The sequence below is a fragment of the Lipotes vexillifer genome, unplaced genomic scaffold (genome assembly GCF_000442215.2).
Source record: "Lipotes vexillifer unplaced genomic scaffold, Lipotes_vexillifer_v1.1 scaffold426, whole genome shotgun sequence".
NCBI lineage: Eukaryota > Metazoa > Chordata > Mammalia > Artiodactyla > Lipotidae > Lipotes > Lipotes vexillifer.
Genome location: NW_006779491.1, coordinates 1,042,829 through 1,060,871, shown reverse-complemented (window position 1 = coordinate 1,060,871; position 18,043 = coordinate 1,042,829). Strand labels below are relative to the sequence as shown.

General features: G+C 36.5%; 1 protein-coding gene across 1 annotated transcript in view; it reads right to left on the bottom strand.

Moving 5' to 3' along the window:
* The window catches only part of SEPTIN14 (septin 14), a 35,759-nt gene that overhangs the window by 3,658 nt on the left and 14,058 nt on the right, over window positions 1-18,043 (bottom strand). Inside the window, exons 5-9 of the mRNA XM_007452669.1 lie at window positions 16,657-16,843; window positions 12,823-12,984; window positions 6,661-6,757; window positions 5,007-5,175; window positions 2,238-2,370 (exon numbers count right to left, since the gene is read on the bottom strand). Of these exons, the coding sequence (XP_007452731.1) occupies window positions 2,238-2,370; window positions 5,007-5,175; window positions 6,661-6,757; window positions 12,823-12,984; window positions 16,657-16,843 (748 nt within the window). The remainder of the gene's footprint in view (window positions 1-2,237; window positions 2,371-5,006; window positions 5,176-6,660; window positions 6,758-12,822; window positions 12,985-16,656; window positions 16,844-18,043) is intronic.

Genomic DNA, 18,043 nt, shown 5'->3' with positions numbered 1-18,043 from the left:
AAACCTACAACCAACATGGTACTCAGTTGTGAAGAGCTGAAAGTATTTCCTCTAAGATCAAGAACAAAACAAGGATGTCCACTTTCACCACATCTATTCAACATAGTATTGGAAGTCCTAGCCAGAACAGTCAGACAAGAAAAAGAAATAAAAGGCATCTAAATTAGCAAGGAAGAAGTAAAACTGTCACTGTTTGCAGAGGACATGACACTATATGTAGAAAATCCTAAAGATGTCACCAAAAAACTGTTAGAACTAGTAAACGAATTCAGTAAAGTTGCAGAATACTAATCTACAACAAAGGAGGCAAGAATGTACATGAGGGAAAGACAGCCTCTTCAATAAACGATGTTGGGAAAACTGGACAGCTACATGCAAAGGAATCAAACTGGACTACTTTCTGATGCCATATACAAAAATAAACTCAAATTGGATTAAAGATATAACCGTAAGATCTGAAACCACAAAACTCTAGACAAAACATAGGCAGTAAGCTCTTTGACATCGGTCTTATCAATTTTTTTGGATATGTATCCTCAGGGACGGGAAACAAATGCAAAAATAAACAAATAGGACTTCATCAAACTGAAAAGCTTTTGCACAGTGAAGGAAGTTATTAACAAAATGAGAAGGCAGCCTACTGAACGGGAGAAGACATTTTTAAACAATATATCTAATAAGGGGTTAATAATCAAAATATATAAAGAATGCATACAACTCAACATAAAAAAAACCCCAAACAACCCAATTACAAAATGAGCAGAGGAACTACACAGACATTTTTCCAAAGAAGATATGGAGATGACCAACAGGTACATGAGAAAATGCTCAACATCACTGATCATCAGGGAAATGCAAATCAAGTTCACAATTAGATATCTCTTCACACTCTTCAAAATGGCTATTATCCAAAAGATAACACTTTGGCAAGGATGTGGAGAAAAGGCAACACTTGTGCAGAATTAGTGGGAATGTAAATTGATACGGTCACTATGGAAAATAGGACAGAGCTTCCTCAAAAAATTAAAAATTGAACAACAGTACGATCCAGTAACTCCACTTCTGGGTATTTTTCTGAAGAAAACAAAAGCACTACATTGAAAAAATATATGCACCTCTATGTTCATTGTAGCATTATTTACAATAGCCAAGATATGGAAGCAACATAAGTGTCCATCAATAGATGAATGGATAAATAAGATGTGGTATATATATACAATGGAAAATTAGCCATAAAAAAGAATGAAATTTTGCCTTTTGTGACAACATGGATGGACCTGGAGGGTATTATGCTAAGTGAAATGAGTCATATAGAGAAAGATAAATGCCATATGATTTCACTTATACACAGAATCTAAAAAACAATTCAAATGAACAAACATAATAAAACAGAAACAGACTCATATATACAGAGAACAAACAGGTGGTTGCCAGAGAAGAGTGGCATTAGAGGATGAGTGAAATAGGTGAAGGAGATTAAGGGATACAAACTTCCAGTTATAAAATAATGTAATGGGCATGTAATGTACAGCATAAGGAATATAGTGAATAATATTGTAAAACCTTGTATGGTGACAGATGGTAACTGGGACATCATGGTGATCATTTTGTAATGTATAAAAATATTCAGGGGCTTCCCTGGTGGCGCAGTGGTTAAGAATCCGCCTGCCAATGCAGGGGACACGGGTTCGAGCCCTGGTCCAGGAAGATCCCACATGCCGCGGAGCAACTAAGCCCATGCACCACAACTACTGAGCCTGCGTGCTGCAACTACTGAAGCTCGTACACCTAGAGCCCGTGCTCCTCAATGAGAAGCCACCACAATGGGAAGCCCATGCACTGCAACGAAGAGTAGCCCCTGCTCGCCGCAACTAGAGATAGCCCGTGTGCAGCAACGAAGACCCAACACAGCCAAAAATAAAAATAATAAAATAAAATAAATAAATTAAAAAAAATCAATCACTGTTGTATACCCGAAACTGATATAATATTGTAAGTCAAATTATACTTCAGTTTAAAAAATAAAAAAAGTAAATTCTCCAACTGCTCTAGAAAAAATAAGATTACAGATGGCAAAATTTTAAAGGCTGTATCCAAAACCTATATGGTAAATAGCTACTTTTTGAAGAATAGCAAGTATCGTCCAACAAAATCATCTAAACTCTTGAGATGAAAACCTCCAACTTAATAGGACACCTAAACTTGAATACAAATTATATCAAACTAGCAGGACTTGCCTCTTTTTCAGCTTCTTTAAATGCTGTTTCTTTCTCCTTCACTCTCTGCATAAACTTCTGTTTCAACTCTTCTTCTGCCCTCTGACACTGATTCAAGAAATCCTGCCTTTTGGCTTCATAGATCTCTTGAAAACTGAAAAGAAATTTGTGTTACTTTTATATTAAAATGTTAATATAAATAAACATGTAAACATATATATTGTTTATTAATATAAGTAGCTCATACAACTCAACAAGAAAAAATCCAAACAACCCAATCGAAAAATAGGCAGAAGACCTAAATAGTCATTTCTCCAAAAGAAGATATACAGATGGCCAACAGGCACATGAAAAGATGCTCAGCATCCCTAATCATTAGAGAAATGCAAATCAAAACTGCAACGAGGTACCACCTCACACCGGTCAGAATATCTATCATAAAAAAAAATCTACAAACAACAAAGGCTGGGGAGGGTATGGGGAAAAAGGAACCCTCCTACACTGTTGGTGGGAAAGTAAATTGGTACTATGGAAAACAGTATGGACATGCCTCAAAAAACTGAAAACAGTGTTGCTATATGATCCAGCAATCCCACTTATGAGCATATATCCAGACAAAACTATAGTTCAAAAAGATACATGCACCCCTGTGTTCATAGCAGCACTATTCACAAGAGCCAAGACATGGAAACAACCTAAATGTTCATCAACAGAAGAATGGATAAAGAAGAGGTAGCACATATATACAATGGAATACTATGCAGCCATAAAAAAGAATGAAATAATGACATTTGCAGCAACATGGATGGACCTAGAAATTCTTCACACTAAGTGAAGTAAGTCAAAAAGAGAAAGACAAATACCATATGGTATCACTTATATGTGGAATCTAAAATATGACACAAATGAACTTATCTATGAAATAGAAAGAGATTCCCAGACATAGAGAACAGACTTATGGTTGCCAAAGGAGAGGGGCGAGGGGAGGGATGGACTGGGAGTTTGGGATTAGCAGATGCAAACTATTATATATAGAATGGATAAACAACAGGGTCCTACTCTATAGTACAGGGAACTATATTCAATAACCTGTGATAAACCATAATGGAAAAGCATATGAAAAAGAATATATTTATATCTCTCTATATCTGAATCACTGTGCTATACAGCAGAAATTAACACAACATTGTAAATCAACTATACTTCAATAAAATGCATATATATATATATATATTATGTCACATATAAGGACATTTACCAATATTCTCTCATGTGTAGAAATGAAAATTTCTACATCACGAGATGTAAAAAAGTGAGGTGCCATATTGAATATAAGTATAGAGAGTGCATATATAGTAAGTACTCACATTTTGAAACACTTAAAATATGTTTTGTTTCCCCTACCACTTTTTATTATATCACACTTCTTCACATCTTCTGACAACAAAATTTGGGCGAACATCTAATTTGTGAGGTTCTCAAAATAATTAAAATAAGGCCAGGCGTCTTTCAAAATATGATGCATGTAAGATAGCCAGTTCAATTCTGGTTGCCTTCAAAGTACTGTAACTAATATAACTGGATTGCTCTACACTGTCATCCTTCCGCAGCACAAATCCTATTCCTCCTCAATATAGCTAAATACACCTGCTCTTAAACTATTTTCACTTGACTTCCACTGAAACTGAGTCCCCCGAAAACCTAGTTCCTCTGCCAAATTTATGATGGAGCTCTCCAATCCAAATGTTATTCCCTTTCTTGTCCAACACCTGTTCCCCTCAAGATTGAGGAATATCAAAGAAAAGGGAAGATTGAAACCGAGCGGGAGGTTGTGGGACCCTCCCAGGCATAAAAGCCTTGCCGTGTACCCCCTTTCTTGTTTGTGGGAAAAAGGCTTTCTGCCTCCTAGACCTTCCCTGAGTTCCAAAGGGCAGATTCAAACAGTTACTGGGAGGAGAGTGAGGGAATGCAGAAAGAAACAACAGTGCAGCATGGGGCCCTGGGCCTGGTTCCTCCTGGGGCAGGGGCGGGAGTGTGTGTATGACAATCTGATACAGATCTCCTGAGTTCTTATACAGGAACTAACGTGCCTACCCAGGTGGAGGATGATAATTTCACGCTGAGCACAAGCATGGAGACCCAGACTGGTAGGAACCAGAAGGCTGATGACTGAACATCACCCTGTTACCTCACCATCAACCAATCAGAGGCGGGTTACACACCCTACAGCCCTCCCCCACAAGTTTTGCCTATAAAAACTTCTTCCCTGAAACCCATCAGAGAGTTCAGGTCTTTTGAGCATGAGCCACCCATTCTCCTTGCTAGGTCCTTGCGATAAACCTTTCTCTGCTCCAAACTCCAATGTTTTGGTTTGTTTGGCCTCACTGTGTGTCGTGCACGTGAACTTGGATTCGACAACACCATGACATTACACTGCTGCTTTTCCTCTTTCCTCCATGCAATCCTCAGTACCCTTTTCAATATCCTTTGCCATCTTATACCAATTTTTACTAATATTTGCAAATCTCTTTCCTGAGCTTCTGTTCCATATAAAATCTACTTTTTCTTTTGGATACACATTTCAGCACATACACATATTGGATGCATATAAACGAGCCCTTGCATTATGTTGCTCCTACTAACTCTCCATCTAAGTCTGAAGATGATGAAAACCCACAAAATTTAGGATGTGAGAAGTACAGCTATTCTCATTCCGAAATAATCATATCTCATCGTGGTAGGGGATTTCTAAGTCACCCGTCATCTTGTTTGAGCAAGATCTCCACTCACCTAACTGGCTGGTTGTCTGGACCCACATCAGTAAATCCCATTTTCTGAAGTTTGCTGCACCTATAACGTTCATAATGCCACGTGTGGGTTTGTTCTTTCAAGTCTTCCATGTTTGTACAAAGAAGCACATCCCGGAGCTTAACAAAGTCACAGTGATTTTCATTTTCCACTAGGCAGAAAAATAATAAAGCCACAAAGCTTATTATCAATCCCTATCACTTTCTAAGTATTCTCGAATGAGCTAAGAGATCGTTCAGATTAATAGCTATAATTCTTTTAACCATGTAACTATGGTTATATGGTACATACCAATTATAGGTAGAGTTTATTTATAGACCAGGAAATTTGCTTGAAATTTATTAGCCAAAGAATAAATAGGAAACACTGAAATAACATGTAATATTAGTAGGTGGCATAAACTTTCATTAATAATTATGTTAGTATTTTTCAAATGAATATGCTCAAGGTATTTTACAGAGCACTAAAAAAGAATATAATATTTCACTAAAGTAAATAATTTTATTAAATTAAATCCTGCTAACATAAAGGTCTTAACAACTATGCATGATTTAGTTATTAAACTATATTTATACACCATATTTATGAGAATGAATTAGTCAATTTTCAAAATCACTCAATAAATTCACATGGCTCTCCACTGTGTTTGTCATATCCAAAAGACTGAGCACAATACTTTGTGCATTGTGTATGATATTGTAACCAAATGTAATATTCATTAAAATATGTTGTTTTTAAGTACATTTCATAAATTTAAAAATTTGTAATATATTAACTGAAAATAACGTTTGGAAACTAGTCCCCAATAATTAGTATCACAAGTATACGAATCAGACAATAAATGACCGCTATTACACTATTCTAACTCATCATGATGCTAGATAACTAATATAAATGTCTAGGTATAATTTATCCAAAAATGAATTGTATTACTTTATTTTATTTTATTTTTTGTGCTACACGGGCCTCTCACTGCTGCGGCCTCTCCCGTTGCGGAGCACAGGCTCCAGACACGCAGGCCCAGCGGCCACGGCTCACGGGCCCAACCGCTCTGCGGCATGTGGGATCCTCCCGGACCGGGGCACGAACCCGTGTCCCCTGCATCGGCAGGCGGACTCTCAACCACTGCGCCACCAGGGAAGCCCTGTATTACTTTATTTTTAAAACGGTTTTCCATCCCTTTTTATAGGGACCACTTTAAAATGCTTTATAAATTAGGTAGCAATTAACTTACAAAACATGTTTCAAGTACCAATATTTATGCTTCTGTGTTGTTCAGAGTTCTTTTGTTCAAAGAACTTTCCAACATTCTGAATGTGATGGTTTATGTATAGAGAGATAATCTGCATATGGCAGATAGGGGAAATGAGGAGGTTCTGCCCAGTTTCTGAATTTTTGCCTAAAGCACCATCCAGAAAACTCCCGTGAGAATAGGTTACAATCAAAATACGCATTATCTTAAATGAAACATAATCTGTGCTCCTTATCAGTAACTATTAATTTGCTGTTTAGCGAGAGTTACCAATATTGACTCAAGTTAAAATATTTTGTTTTATATATGTATAGTTATATTTTATATAATTTTTATAATTATATATCATTCCAGAGCAAGCCTGCACATCTTTGTTACCTTTACCTTGTAAAACTCCCCAAGGGTACTGACGGCCTCTGACCATTCTTTTTCCAACTTTCACTTCATCTATACTTCCTACTACAGCAAAAGGCAAGAGTCCCTAGAAAGTAAGTACAATTTTAATCATGTTTCCTTATACCAATATAACTTACTCTGTTAATCTTATTTCTGTTATGGAAACAACAGAGACAATAATATCATCATAAGTTTATTCAAACAAGTGATTTATCTTGCCTCAGATTTTATGACTTCACATTAAATATGTGCAAATTAATTTCTGTAAGCATTTGTGCAAGATCATGCACACAATTGAAAACTACCTACTGAGTACAGCCTAAAGCAAGGCATTCTGTGGGGAATACAAAGAAAATAGTTTTTGGTAGACATATAATTTTTCTCACATTATCTTTACCCTGAAACACAATGAGCAAATCACTTTTAACTCCAGTATAAAAGCTAAAAGACAAAATTAAGAAAACTCTAATAATTAGTTAAATGAAATATAACATAAAGCATATTAATAAATAATACTATATAGAAAATGGAAAAGAAAATTTAAAAAGAAAAAAAGGAATGCAAATCAGAAAGGAATAAGTAAAAGTATCTGTTCTCAGATGATATTTTTAAAAATATTTTTTAATTGGGATATAATTGACATATTAGTTTCTGATGTACAGCATAATGATTTGGTATTTGTATATATCATAAAATGACCACCACAGTAAGTCTAGTTAACATCCATCACCACACAGTTACAATTTTTTTTCTTGTGATGAGATTTTTTTGAATCTACTTTCTTAGCAACTTTCAAATATACAATACAGTACTATTAACTACAGTCACTATGTTGTACACCACATCCCCAGGACTTATTTATTTTATAACTGAAAGTTATACAACACAAATGTACATATCTATGAAACAGAAACAGACTCACAGACATAGAGAACAGACTTGTGGTTGCTGGGAGGTAGGGATTGGGGGAGAGAAGGAATGGGAATTTGGGATTAGCAGATACAAACTAGTATATATAGGATAGGTAAACAACAAGATCTTACTGTATAGCACAGGGAACTATATTCAATATCCTGTGATAAACCATAATGGAAAAGAACATGAAAAAGAATATATATATATATATATATATATATATATACACAACTGAATCACTTTGCTGTGCAGCAGAAATTAACACAACATTGTAGATCAACTATGCTTCAATAAAGTATAAAACAAAGTAAAATACACTATTTGGGGTTAAAAAAAAGAAAGGCAACTGATTTCTGTATGTTAATCTTGTATCCTTCTACCTTGCTGAATTCATTTATCAGTTCTAGTAGTTTTTGTGTGGAGTCTTTAGGGTTTTCTATATATAGTATCATGTCACCTGCATATAATGACAATTTTACCTATTCCTTACTGATTTGAATACCTTTTATTTCTTTTTCCCATCTGATTGCTGTGGCTAGGACATCCAATACTATGTTGAATAGAAGTGGTGAGAGTGTGTAGCCTTGTCTCGTTCCAGATTTTAGCAGGAAGGCTTTAGCTTCTCACTGTTGAGTAGTATATTGGCTGTGGGTCTGTCATAAATAGCTTTTTTTTTGCAGTACACGGGCCTCTCACTGTTGTGGCCTCTCCCTTTGCAGAGCACAGGCTCCGGACGCGCAGGCTCAGCGGCCATGGCTCATGGGCCCAGCCGTTCCGCGGCATGTGGGATCCTCCCGGACCGGGTCACGAACCCGTGTCCCCTGCATCGGCAGGTGGACTCTCAACCACTGCACCACCAGGGAAGCCCAAATAGCTTTTATTATGTTGAGATACGTTCCCTCTATATCCACTTTCGTAAGGGTTTTTATCATGAATGGATGTTGAATTTTATCAAATGCTTTTTTCTGCATCTATTGAGATGATCATATGGTTTTGTATGGTGTACATGGTGTATCACATTGATTGATATGCTTATGTTGAACCATCTTTGTGACCCTGGTCATGGAAAGCTTGTTTTTTAAAAAGGTAAACAAAATTGACAAGCCTTTAGCCAGGCTGATTATAAAAAAGAGAGAGAGGGCTTCCCTGGTGGTGCAGTGGTTGAGAGTCCGCCTGCCGATGCAGGGGACACGGGTTCGTGCCCTGGTCCGGGAAGATCCCACATGCCGCGGAGCGGCTAAACCCGTGAGACATGGCTGCTGAGCCTGCGCGTCCGGAGCCTGTGCTCTGCAACGGGAGAGGCCACAACAGTGAGAGGCCCGCGTACCACAAAAAAAAAAAGAGAGAGAGAGAGAGAGAGAGACAGAGGGCCCAAATAAACAAAATAATAAGTGAAGGAGGAGAAATTACAATGAATATTACAGAAATTAAAAAATCATAAGAGAATACTATGAATAATTATAAGCCAATAAATTGGATAACCTAGAAAAAATGGATAAATTCCTAGAAAAATATAATCTCCCAAAACTGAACCAGGAAGAAATATATAATCTGAACAGACCAATATTTAGTAGTGAAATTGAATCAGTAATCAGAAAACTCCTAGCAAACAAAAGGACCAGACAGCCTCATATGGGAATTCTACTAAACATATAAAGAAGAGCTAATACCTATCTTTCTCAAGCTACTCCAAAAAACTGAAGAAGAGGGAACACTCCCAAATTCATTCTATGACTCTACCATTACCCTGATACTAAAACCAAAGACACAGCCAAAAAAAAAGAAAGAAAGAAAATGACAGGCCAACATATTAGATGTATATAGGTACAAAAATCCTCAACAAAATATTAGGAAACCAAATTCAACAATGTATAAGAAGAATCATAAACCATGATCAAGCCTGATTTATTCCAGGGATGCAAGGATGGCTCAATATCTGCAAATCAATCAGTGTGACACACCATATTAACAAATCAAGGGATAAAATCTCATGATCATCTCAATAACTGTAGAAAAAGCATTTGACAAAATTCAACATTCATTCATGATAAAAGCTCTCATCGGTGCTGGTGTAGAGGGAACATATCTCAACATAATAGATGCCATTTATGACAAACCCACAGGTAAAATCATACTTAATGTTGAAAACTGAAAGCTTTTCCTATAAAATCAATAACAAGACAAGGATGCCCACTATCACCACTTCTATTTAACATAATATTGGAAGTCCTAGCCACAGCAGTCAGAGAAAAAATGTCATGAAGAACCTATGGGTAAGACAGGAATAAAGACACAGACCTACTAGAGAATGGACTTGAGGATATGGGGAGGGGGAAGGGTAAGCTGTAACAAAGTGAGAGAGAGGCATGGAGATATATACACTACCAAACGTAAAATAGATAGCTAGTGGGAAGCAGCCGCATAGCACAGGGAGATCAGCTCAGTGCTTTGTGACCACATAGAGGGGTGGGATAGGGAGGGTGGGAGGCAGGGAGATGCAAGAGGGAAGAGATATGGGAACATATGTATATGTATAACTGATTCACTTTGTTATAAAGCAGAAACTAACACACCATTGTAAAGCAATTATACTCCAATAAAGATGTAAATAAATAAATAAATAAATAAATAAAAACTGTCAGTATTTGCAGATGACATGATACTATATACAGAAAACTTTTAAGCCTCTACCAAAAAACTACTGGGACTAATAAATGAATTCAATAACGTTGCATAAAAAGGTTAATATACAGATTTCTGTTGTTTTTCTATACACTAATAATGAACTATCAAAAAGAGAAAGCAGGAAAACAATCCTGTTTAAAATCACATCAAAATGAATAAAATACCTAGAATTGGCTTAAAAGAGGAGGTGAAAGACCTGTACTCTGAAAAATATAAGATGTTGGTGAAGGAATATGAAGATGACACCAATTAGTGAAAAAAATATACCACAATCATGGGTTGGAAGAATTAATAATGTTAAAATGTCCATACAGCCCAAAATAACCTGTAGATTTAATGCAACTCCTATCAAAATACACATGACATTTTCCACAGAACCAGAATAAATAATAATAAAATAGTATGGTACCACAAAAGTCCTTGAATAGCCAAAGCAATCTTGAGAAAAAAGAACAAAACTGGAGGTATCACACTCCCTGACTTCAGACTATACTATAAAACTACAGTGTCAAAATAGAATGGTACTAGCACAAAGACAGACATGTAGGTCAATGGAACAAAACAGAGAGCCCAGTTATAAAACTACACAAATATGGCCAATTAATCTATGACAAAGGAGAGAAAAATATACAATGCTGAAAAGACAGTCTCTTCAATAAGTGGTGCTGGGATAGCTACATGATAACTAAACAGCTACATGTAAAGGAATGAAATTAGAACCTTTTGTCATATGATATACAAAAATAAACAGAAAATTGTTTAAGACCTAAATGTAAGACCAGAAACCATAAAACTCCTAAAAGAGAACATAGAACACTCTTTGACATAAGTGGTCACAATATATTTTTGGATCTTTCCCCTCAGGCAGAGGATACAAAAGCAAAAAAAATAAACAAATGGGATCTAATTTAATTTAAAACCTTTTGCACATCACAGGAAACCATCAACAAAATGAAAAGACAAACTACTGAATTAAAATTTTGCAAATGATATATCTAATAAGGGGTTAATACCTAAAATATATAAACAGCTCATACAACTCAACATCAAAAAAAAGCAAACAACTCAATTTTTAAAAAGGGCAGAAGATCTCAATAGACATTTTTTCAAAGAAGACATGCAGATGGCCAACAGGCACGTGAAAAGATGCTCAACATCACTAATCATCAGGGAAATGCAAATCAAAACCACAATGAGATACCACCTCACATCCATTAATATAAACTATTATTTAAAAAAAAAAAACCCAGAAAGTAACAAATGTTGGTATGAATGTGGATAAATTGGAATCCTTGTACACTCTTTGTGGGAATGTAAAATAGTGCAGCCACTATGGAAAACAGTATGGCGGTTCCTCAAGAAATTAAACATAGAATTACCATACAATCCAGCAATTCCACTTCTTGGCATTACCCAAGGGAATTGAAAGCAGGGACTCAAATAAATATTTGTACAGGTATAAAAGGGCAAATATTATATATTTCCATCTACTAGAAGTACCTTGAGTAGCCAAATTCATAGGGCTGAGGGAAATAGTAATGGGGAATTATTGTTTATTACAGAGCTTCAGTTTTTGAAGATGAAAAGAGTTCTATGGATATAGATGGTGGCAATGATAGTAGCACAACATTGTAAATGTATAATGCCGCTCAGCTGTAAGCTTTAAAAGGTTTAAGATGGTAAATTTCAGGTTATGTGTATTTTACCACAATTTTAAAACCTCTTAGAAGAAAACTTATAAGTAAATCTATATTACCTTGGATTTGACAAAACATTCTTAGATATGACATCAAAAGCACAAGTAACAATAAAAATAAATAACCTGGACTTCAACAATATTAAAAAGTTTGTGTTTCAAAGCACACCAAAAATAAAATGGAAAGACCAACAGATTGGGAGAAATATTTGCAAATCATGTATCTCATAAGCAACTTGTATCCAGAATATATAAAGAACTCTTACAATTCAATAATAAAAAGATAAAAGCTCAATTAAAAATAGACAAAGGGTCTGAGTAAATTTTTCTCTTGGGAAGACATATTAATAGCCGATAAAAACATGAAAAGACCAAATATTATATAATTCCATTCATATGACATGTCCAGAACAGAGAAATCTGAAGGGAAAGAAGTTGACTAGTGGTTTCCTAGGGTTAGTGGAGAGGAGGGCTGACAGGTAGTAGGTGAGAAAGCTGAAGAGTATGGGATTTCTTTTTGAGAAATAAAAATGTCCTAAATTTCGTTGTCGTGATGGTTGCACACATTGTGAATAGACTAAAACTCACTAATTGTATATTCTAACGGGTGAGTCACATGGTATGTGGACTATATCTCAATAAAACCCTTTTTAAAAGAATTGATTATCAGCAAACATTTTTCAAAATCAAAAAAGTGAAACATTTTCCCACACTGGCTTTGGGGAAAAGAATATCTTATTTATAGTATCTTTGTCAGATACAAGTGACACTATATTACTAATATTGTTACTTATAAATTATACTTTCATTCCCACCTGTCAAATAGAACTGATATTCAGTAGTTAGAAGCTTACATTCATTGAGGTGTTCACGTGCGTGGTAGCTTCATCATCTGTTGGGAATTGGTATATCTGGATGCCATTACTAATCAATTCACTCATTATCTTACACTTAAATTTCTGTAAATCATTTTTAGAAATTGTATCTGCTTTGGCAATCAGTGGTATAATGTTCACCTATTGAGAAAGAAGCAAACAAAATCTCACCATTGAGGATTTGTTATTAATTTGTTATATTTACAGTCAAAACCTCAATTTCTGACAATAAATTTTCATAACTAGATAATCACTGGCTATCATGACTTCTTCACAGAATTACTTTCCAAAATCATCTGTACTTCTGAAGATTAATCTTTAATCAGAATTCAGGTTTAGAAATCTCAATTTTCTTTCTCAAACTTTCTTACACTTCCGACACATCTGGAGTTAGTAAAATGTAAGTAGCAAAATGAAGTATGATCAATTTGATTTCATTATCAATTTGATTTCTTATTAAACTGAGTATTAAAAAGTCAGAAGTCATCAAAATTATGGAACAGATCAACTTTGTCCTTCTACCTGTCATTCATTTGCATCATCTTCTCCATAAATGCACCTTAATCACTGTCCCATTTTCTAGGTAGAATCTTGTTCTACCTAGATGACCTTGCAGGTAGATCTGCTTGTGTTTTCCAAAGACCACCTAAAATTAGTAGACTTTTTTTTACTACACTTTAAAAGCTGAGTGTGTATATGTGTGTGTATAGCACCTTGCTAACAAAAAAAAGTCCATTTGTAATTTGTAAAAAGAAATGATTTCACATTGCATTTTTTTTTTTTTTTTTGCGGTACGCAGGCCTCTCTCGCTGCTGTGGCTTCTCCCGTTGCGGAGCACAGGCTCCGGACGCACAGGCTCAGCGGCCATGGCTCACGGGCCCGGCCGCTCCACGGCATGTGGGATCCTCCCGGACCGGGGCACCAACCCGTGTCCCCTGCATCGGCAGGCGGACTCTCAACCACTGCGCCACCAGGGAAGCCCCACATTGCATATTTGAAGTTGAAATTTTATACATAAAATTTTTCTTCCTAGCTCTACAATATGGTCATTCCTCCTCAATGAATTTACGTCTTAATAATTAAACTTTGTAGAAAATAACAATATAAAATTCCAAAATATGTTTTATTACTGTTAAAATAAATCATTACTGTTAAATCATAGCTACTCAACGTTAAGTTCTGTGATCTAGTAGAAATGCATAAAAGTCAGTTTTCGGTCTATTGCTTTTGTTTCAGGTTCCTTAAAAAAAATTCTTGTGAAAATCTAGGGCTTCAATATGATAATGTAGATGTTCAAAATTTTGTCTAATTTTTTTGGCGGTACGCGGGCCTCTCACTGTTGTGGCCTCTCCCGCTGCGGAGTACAGGCTCCGGACGCGCAGGCTCAGCGGCCATGGCTCACGGGCCCAGCTGCTCCGCGGCAAGTGGGATCTTCCGTGACCGGGGCACGAACCCGTGTCCCCTACATCGGCAGGCGGACTCCCAACCACTGCGCCACCAGGGATGCCCCAAAATTTTGTCTAATTTAAAAATCTTGAATAATAGCTTCCATAGTAAAAAGCAGACAACCGCTATGGTAGATTCAAGACTAACATAAATGTCTTGGGTTGTATTAGTGAGAAAGCTGGGAAAAGATATCCTCCGGTGATAGTAAATCATTAACACATGAGAAATGAAAACGCTTCATGTCAATAATTCCTCAGGTGTTCATATTTAAGGAACAAAAGTCACTTATTGCAAGGAGAGCTGAGAAACCTGTAAGAGAAGACCAGACAGACACACAACCTTGCCCAACGCTTTATGCAATGGTCTTTGCAAAACTTAGTAACTTCTTGTATCTGGAAATGGCTTGATGATTACAGCTGCCCATAAAATTAAAAATAAAACTGTGTGTCCTCGAGTATTGAATATAGTACTAATCGAGAAATTGAGACAGCTCTTAATTGTAACTAGAAATCTAACTTCTTTCAACTACTTGTTGACTTAGATTAAGTACCATGTTTCTTTCCAGTTTGAACAATACATAGCAAAGGTCAGGCCTTCTTTGATAAAGGGAACGCAATTTTAGAACTCTTCCTCCCTTCCACTGAATAAAGTTGAAGACAGCATGTTTTACCAGGGCTGAGTGCAGAAAAGGATCTCGTGACATAACAAGTTCTTTCATATGCACATTTGCTCTCTGTTGGAAAAAAAAATTATATATATTCTGAATTTTCTCTGACAGAACCAGTAGCCAGGATCATGAAAGCTTCACGTTTCACACCATCAGTGGTACCAGGTAAACATTAATGGCATTATTTTATAGTACTATAGAGTAAATTCTGTTTCAAAACTATAGGTAAATGACCATGAGCTGAATTATGATTTAATCACAAACCCCTAAATTAAAAAAAAATTTTTTTAAGTTTTTAAAATTTTTATTTTAGATTGGAGCATAGTTGATTAACAATGCTGTGTTCATTTCTGGTGTACAGAAAAGTGATTCAGTTATACACATACATGTATCTATTCTTTTCCAAATTCTTTTCCCATTTAGGTAATTACAGAATATTGAGCAGAGTTCCCTGTGCTATACAGTGGGTCCTTGTTGGTTATCTATTTTAAATATAGCAGTGTGTACATGTCAATCCCAGACACCCAATCTATCCCTCCCCCCCACCCTTCCCCTCTGGCAACCATAAATTCTGTTCTCTAAGTCTGTTTGTTTCTATTTGGTAAGTTCATTTGTATCAATTTTTTTTTAGATTCTGCATAGAAGTGATATCATATGATATTTGCCTTTCTCTGTCTGACTTACTTCACTTAGCATGATAAATTTTAAATTTTATTAAATTTTTTAAAACCTGTGTCTCATTTTCCTAACTGATACACATTCTAATTAAATTTCTCTGGAAAGGAAGAAAGGTTGAAATGTATCAAATGCTATTATGGGCTGAATATGTCTCCCCCTTCTCCCTCACACATATCTTAAAGCCCTAAACCCCAGTATCTCACAAAGTATTTGGAGATAGAACCTTTAAAGAGGTGATTAAGTCAAAATAAGGCCATGAAGATAGGCCCTAATCCAATCCCACTGGTGTCCTCATATAAAGGGGAAACTTGGACACACAGAGACATCAGCTGTGTGTACAAAGGAAAGATCATGTGAGGACGCAGTGAGAAAGTGGCAATCTGCCACCTAAAAAGAGGTTTCAGAAAAAATGAAACTTGGCGACACCTTGATCTTGAACTTAGAGCCTCCAGAATTGTGAGAAAATTAATTTCTATTGTTTAAACCACTAAGTCTGTGGTATTTTGCAATGGTATCCCTAGGAAACGAACACAAATGCTTTAAAGATTAACAAAAAAGGACTTCCCTCACGGCGCAGTGGTTAAGAATCCACCTGCCAATGCAGGGGACACGGGTTCGAGCCCTGGTCCGGGAAGATCCCATATGCCATGGAGCAACTAAGCCCGTGTGCCACAACTATGGAGCGTGCGCTCTAGAGCCCATGAGACACAACTACTGAGCCTGCGTGCTGCAACTACTGAAGCCCATGTGCCTAGAGCCTGTGCTCGGCAACAAGAGAAGCCACCACAACGAGGAGCCTGCGCACCACAATGAAGAAAGCCCGTGCAGAGCAACGAAGACCCAACACAGCCAAAAATAAATAAATTAATTAATTAATTTAAAAAAAAAGAATAACAACAAAAAAAGATATATATATACATATTACAAAATAACAAGTTCTCTGTGTGCAAATGCCTTCAAGTTTTGTATTATTTCACAATAAGTATCAAATCTTGATAGGTTGATAGATTGACCGAACGCACCTTACTGTCAATGTTCTTCATGGTTAATAGATCAAGGGATTTCAGAGAATGTCCTGTAGGTGAAATGAAGTAAAGGCACACATGGATACGGGAATCATGGTAGTCAACAAAGGAACGCTTAATTTTCAATTCTTCTTGAAGATAGGACTCAAATTGAGCATCTATGTAGTCAACTATCGGCTGGTAGCTGAAAAAATGATTATTTAAACATTTAGCATAACAGATTAATATCATCTGATGTCTGCATTTTTACCATTTAATATCTAGTTAATATGTGTACTCACTAGTTTGCCACAGTGATAAAATGTGCATAATATGTCCTTACAAAGATAACAGCTACAAGCTGTTACAAAGCAACAAAAAGTCCTACTGTTTATAGAAAAGGAAAAATGATCTATCAGTTCAATGAAGTTCAAATCAGAAAACAATTTTTTTATATGTATACATATGTATAAGTGCAAAGAACCAAGAATGCTCAAAACATACTGAAAAAAAATGAAGGAGATATATTCTTCATATATCACGTCTTATTATGTATGAAGTAAAATAATTAATACAGGATGGTATCAGCACAAGGATAAATAGACTAAAGCACAAGAGAATTTTTGGATGTGACAGAACTGTTCTATGTCACAACTAAGATGGTGGGTATAAACTCTATGCATTTTTTAAAACCTACAGAAATATACACCACAAAAATTGAGTCTTACTGTATGTAAATTTTAAGAGTGCCACCAGTATCATGACAGTGAATACATCTCTTCTTTTGCCCCCCTGTTTAACAGCTAATAATTGGATCCACCCACAAACAAAAGTACCTCTGTGGGAGATGGGACACAGCACCACATGCCAGGGAACAAGGAGGAATCTTGCCCAACTGTATGGCAATAGGGAGACAGATGTCCATACAGGCTGTGGAACCAGCAGGAGCCAGTGAACCTGCCACACCCTCTTGCATACAGTCGTGGAAAAATTGAAGTGTGCTGACTTGGACACATACCCACAGATGGGAGAGACCTGTAGTAGTTCAGCAATCCATATGGCAGATTCCAGCACTTCGTGGAGAATAAAAAAGAATTTGGATGCGCTGGAGAGGGTAAGAGGAATTTCGCCAGTGTCAATGCTGCCCCAAAACAACACAGCACAGGGCTGAAATAGTCATCAGTAACCTCTCCCACAAGAGAATGGGAGGCTGTGAGTGAGTGCCCAGCACCCAGTGCCTGGCTGTGCAGGACATTGTTGGAAAAAAACATTTCTCTCCAGCAGCACCTAGAATACTGAAGCCGGAACTCCATGACTAGGGGCAAAAGGACAGCAGGAAAGAGGTAGATAAGAATATCAAAGGGCATTAAAGGGACATGCTGACCAAGCTCAGGACTTCAGCAGG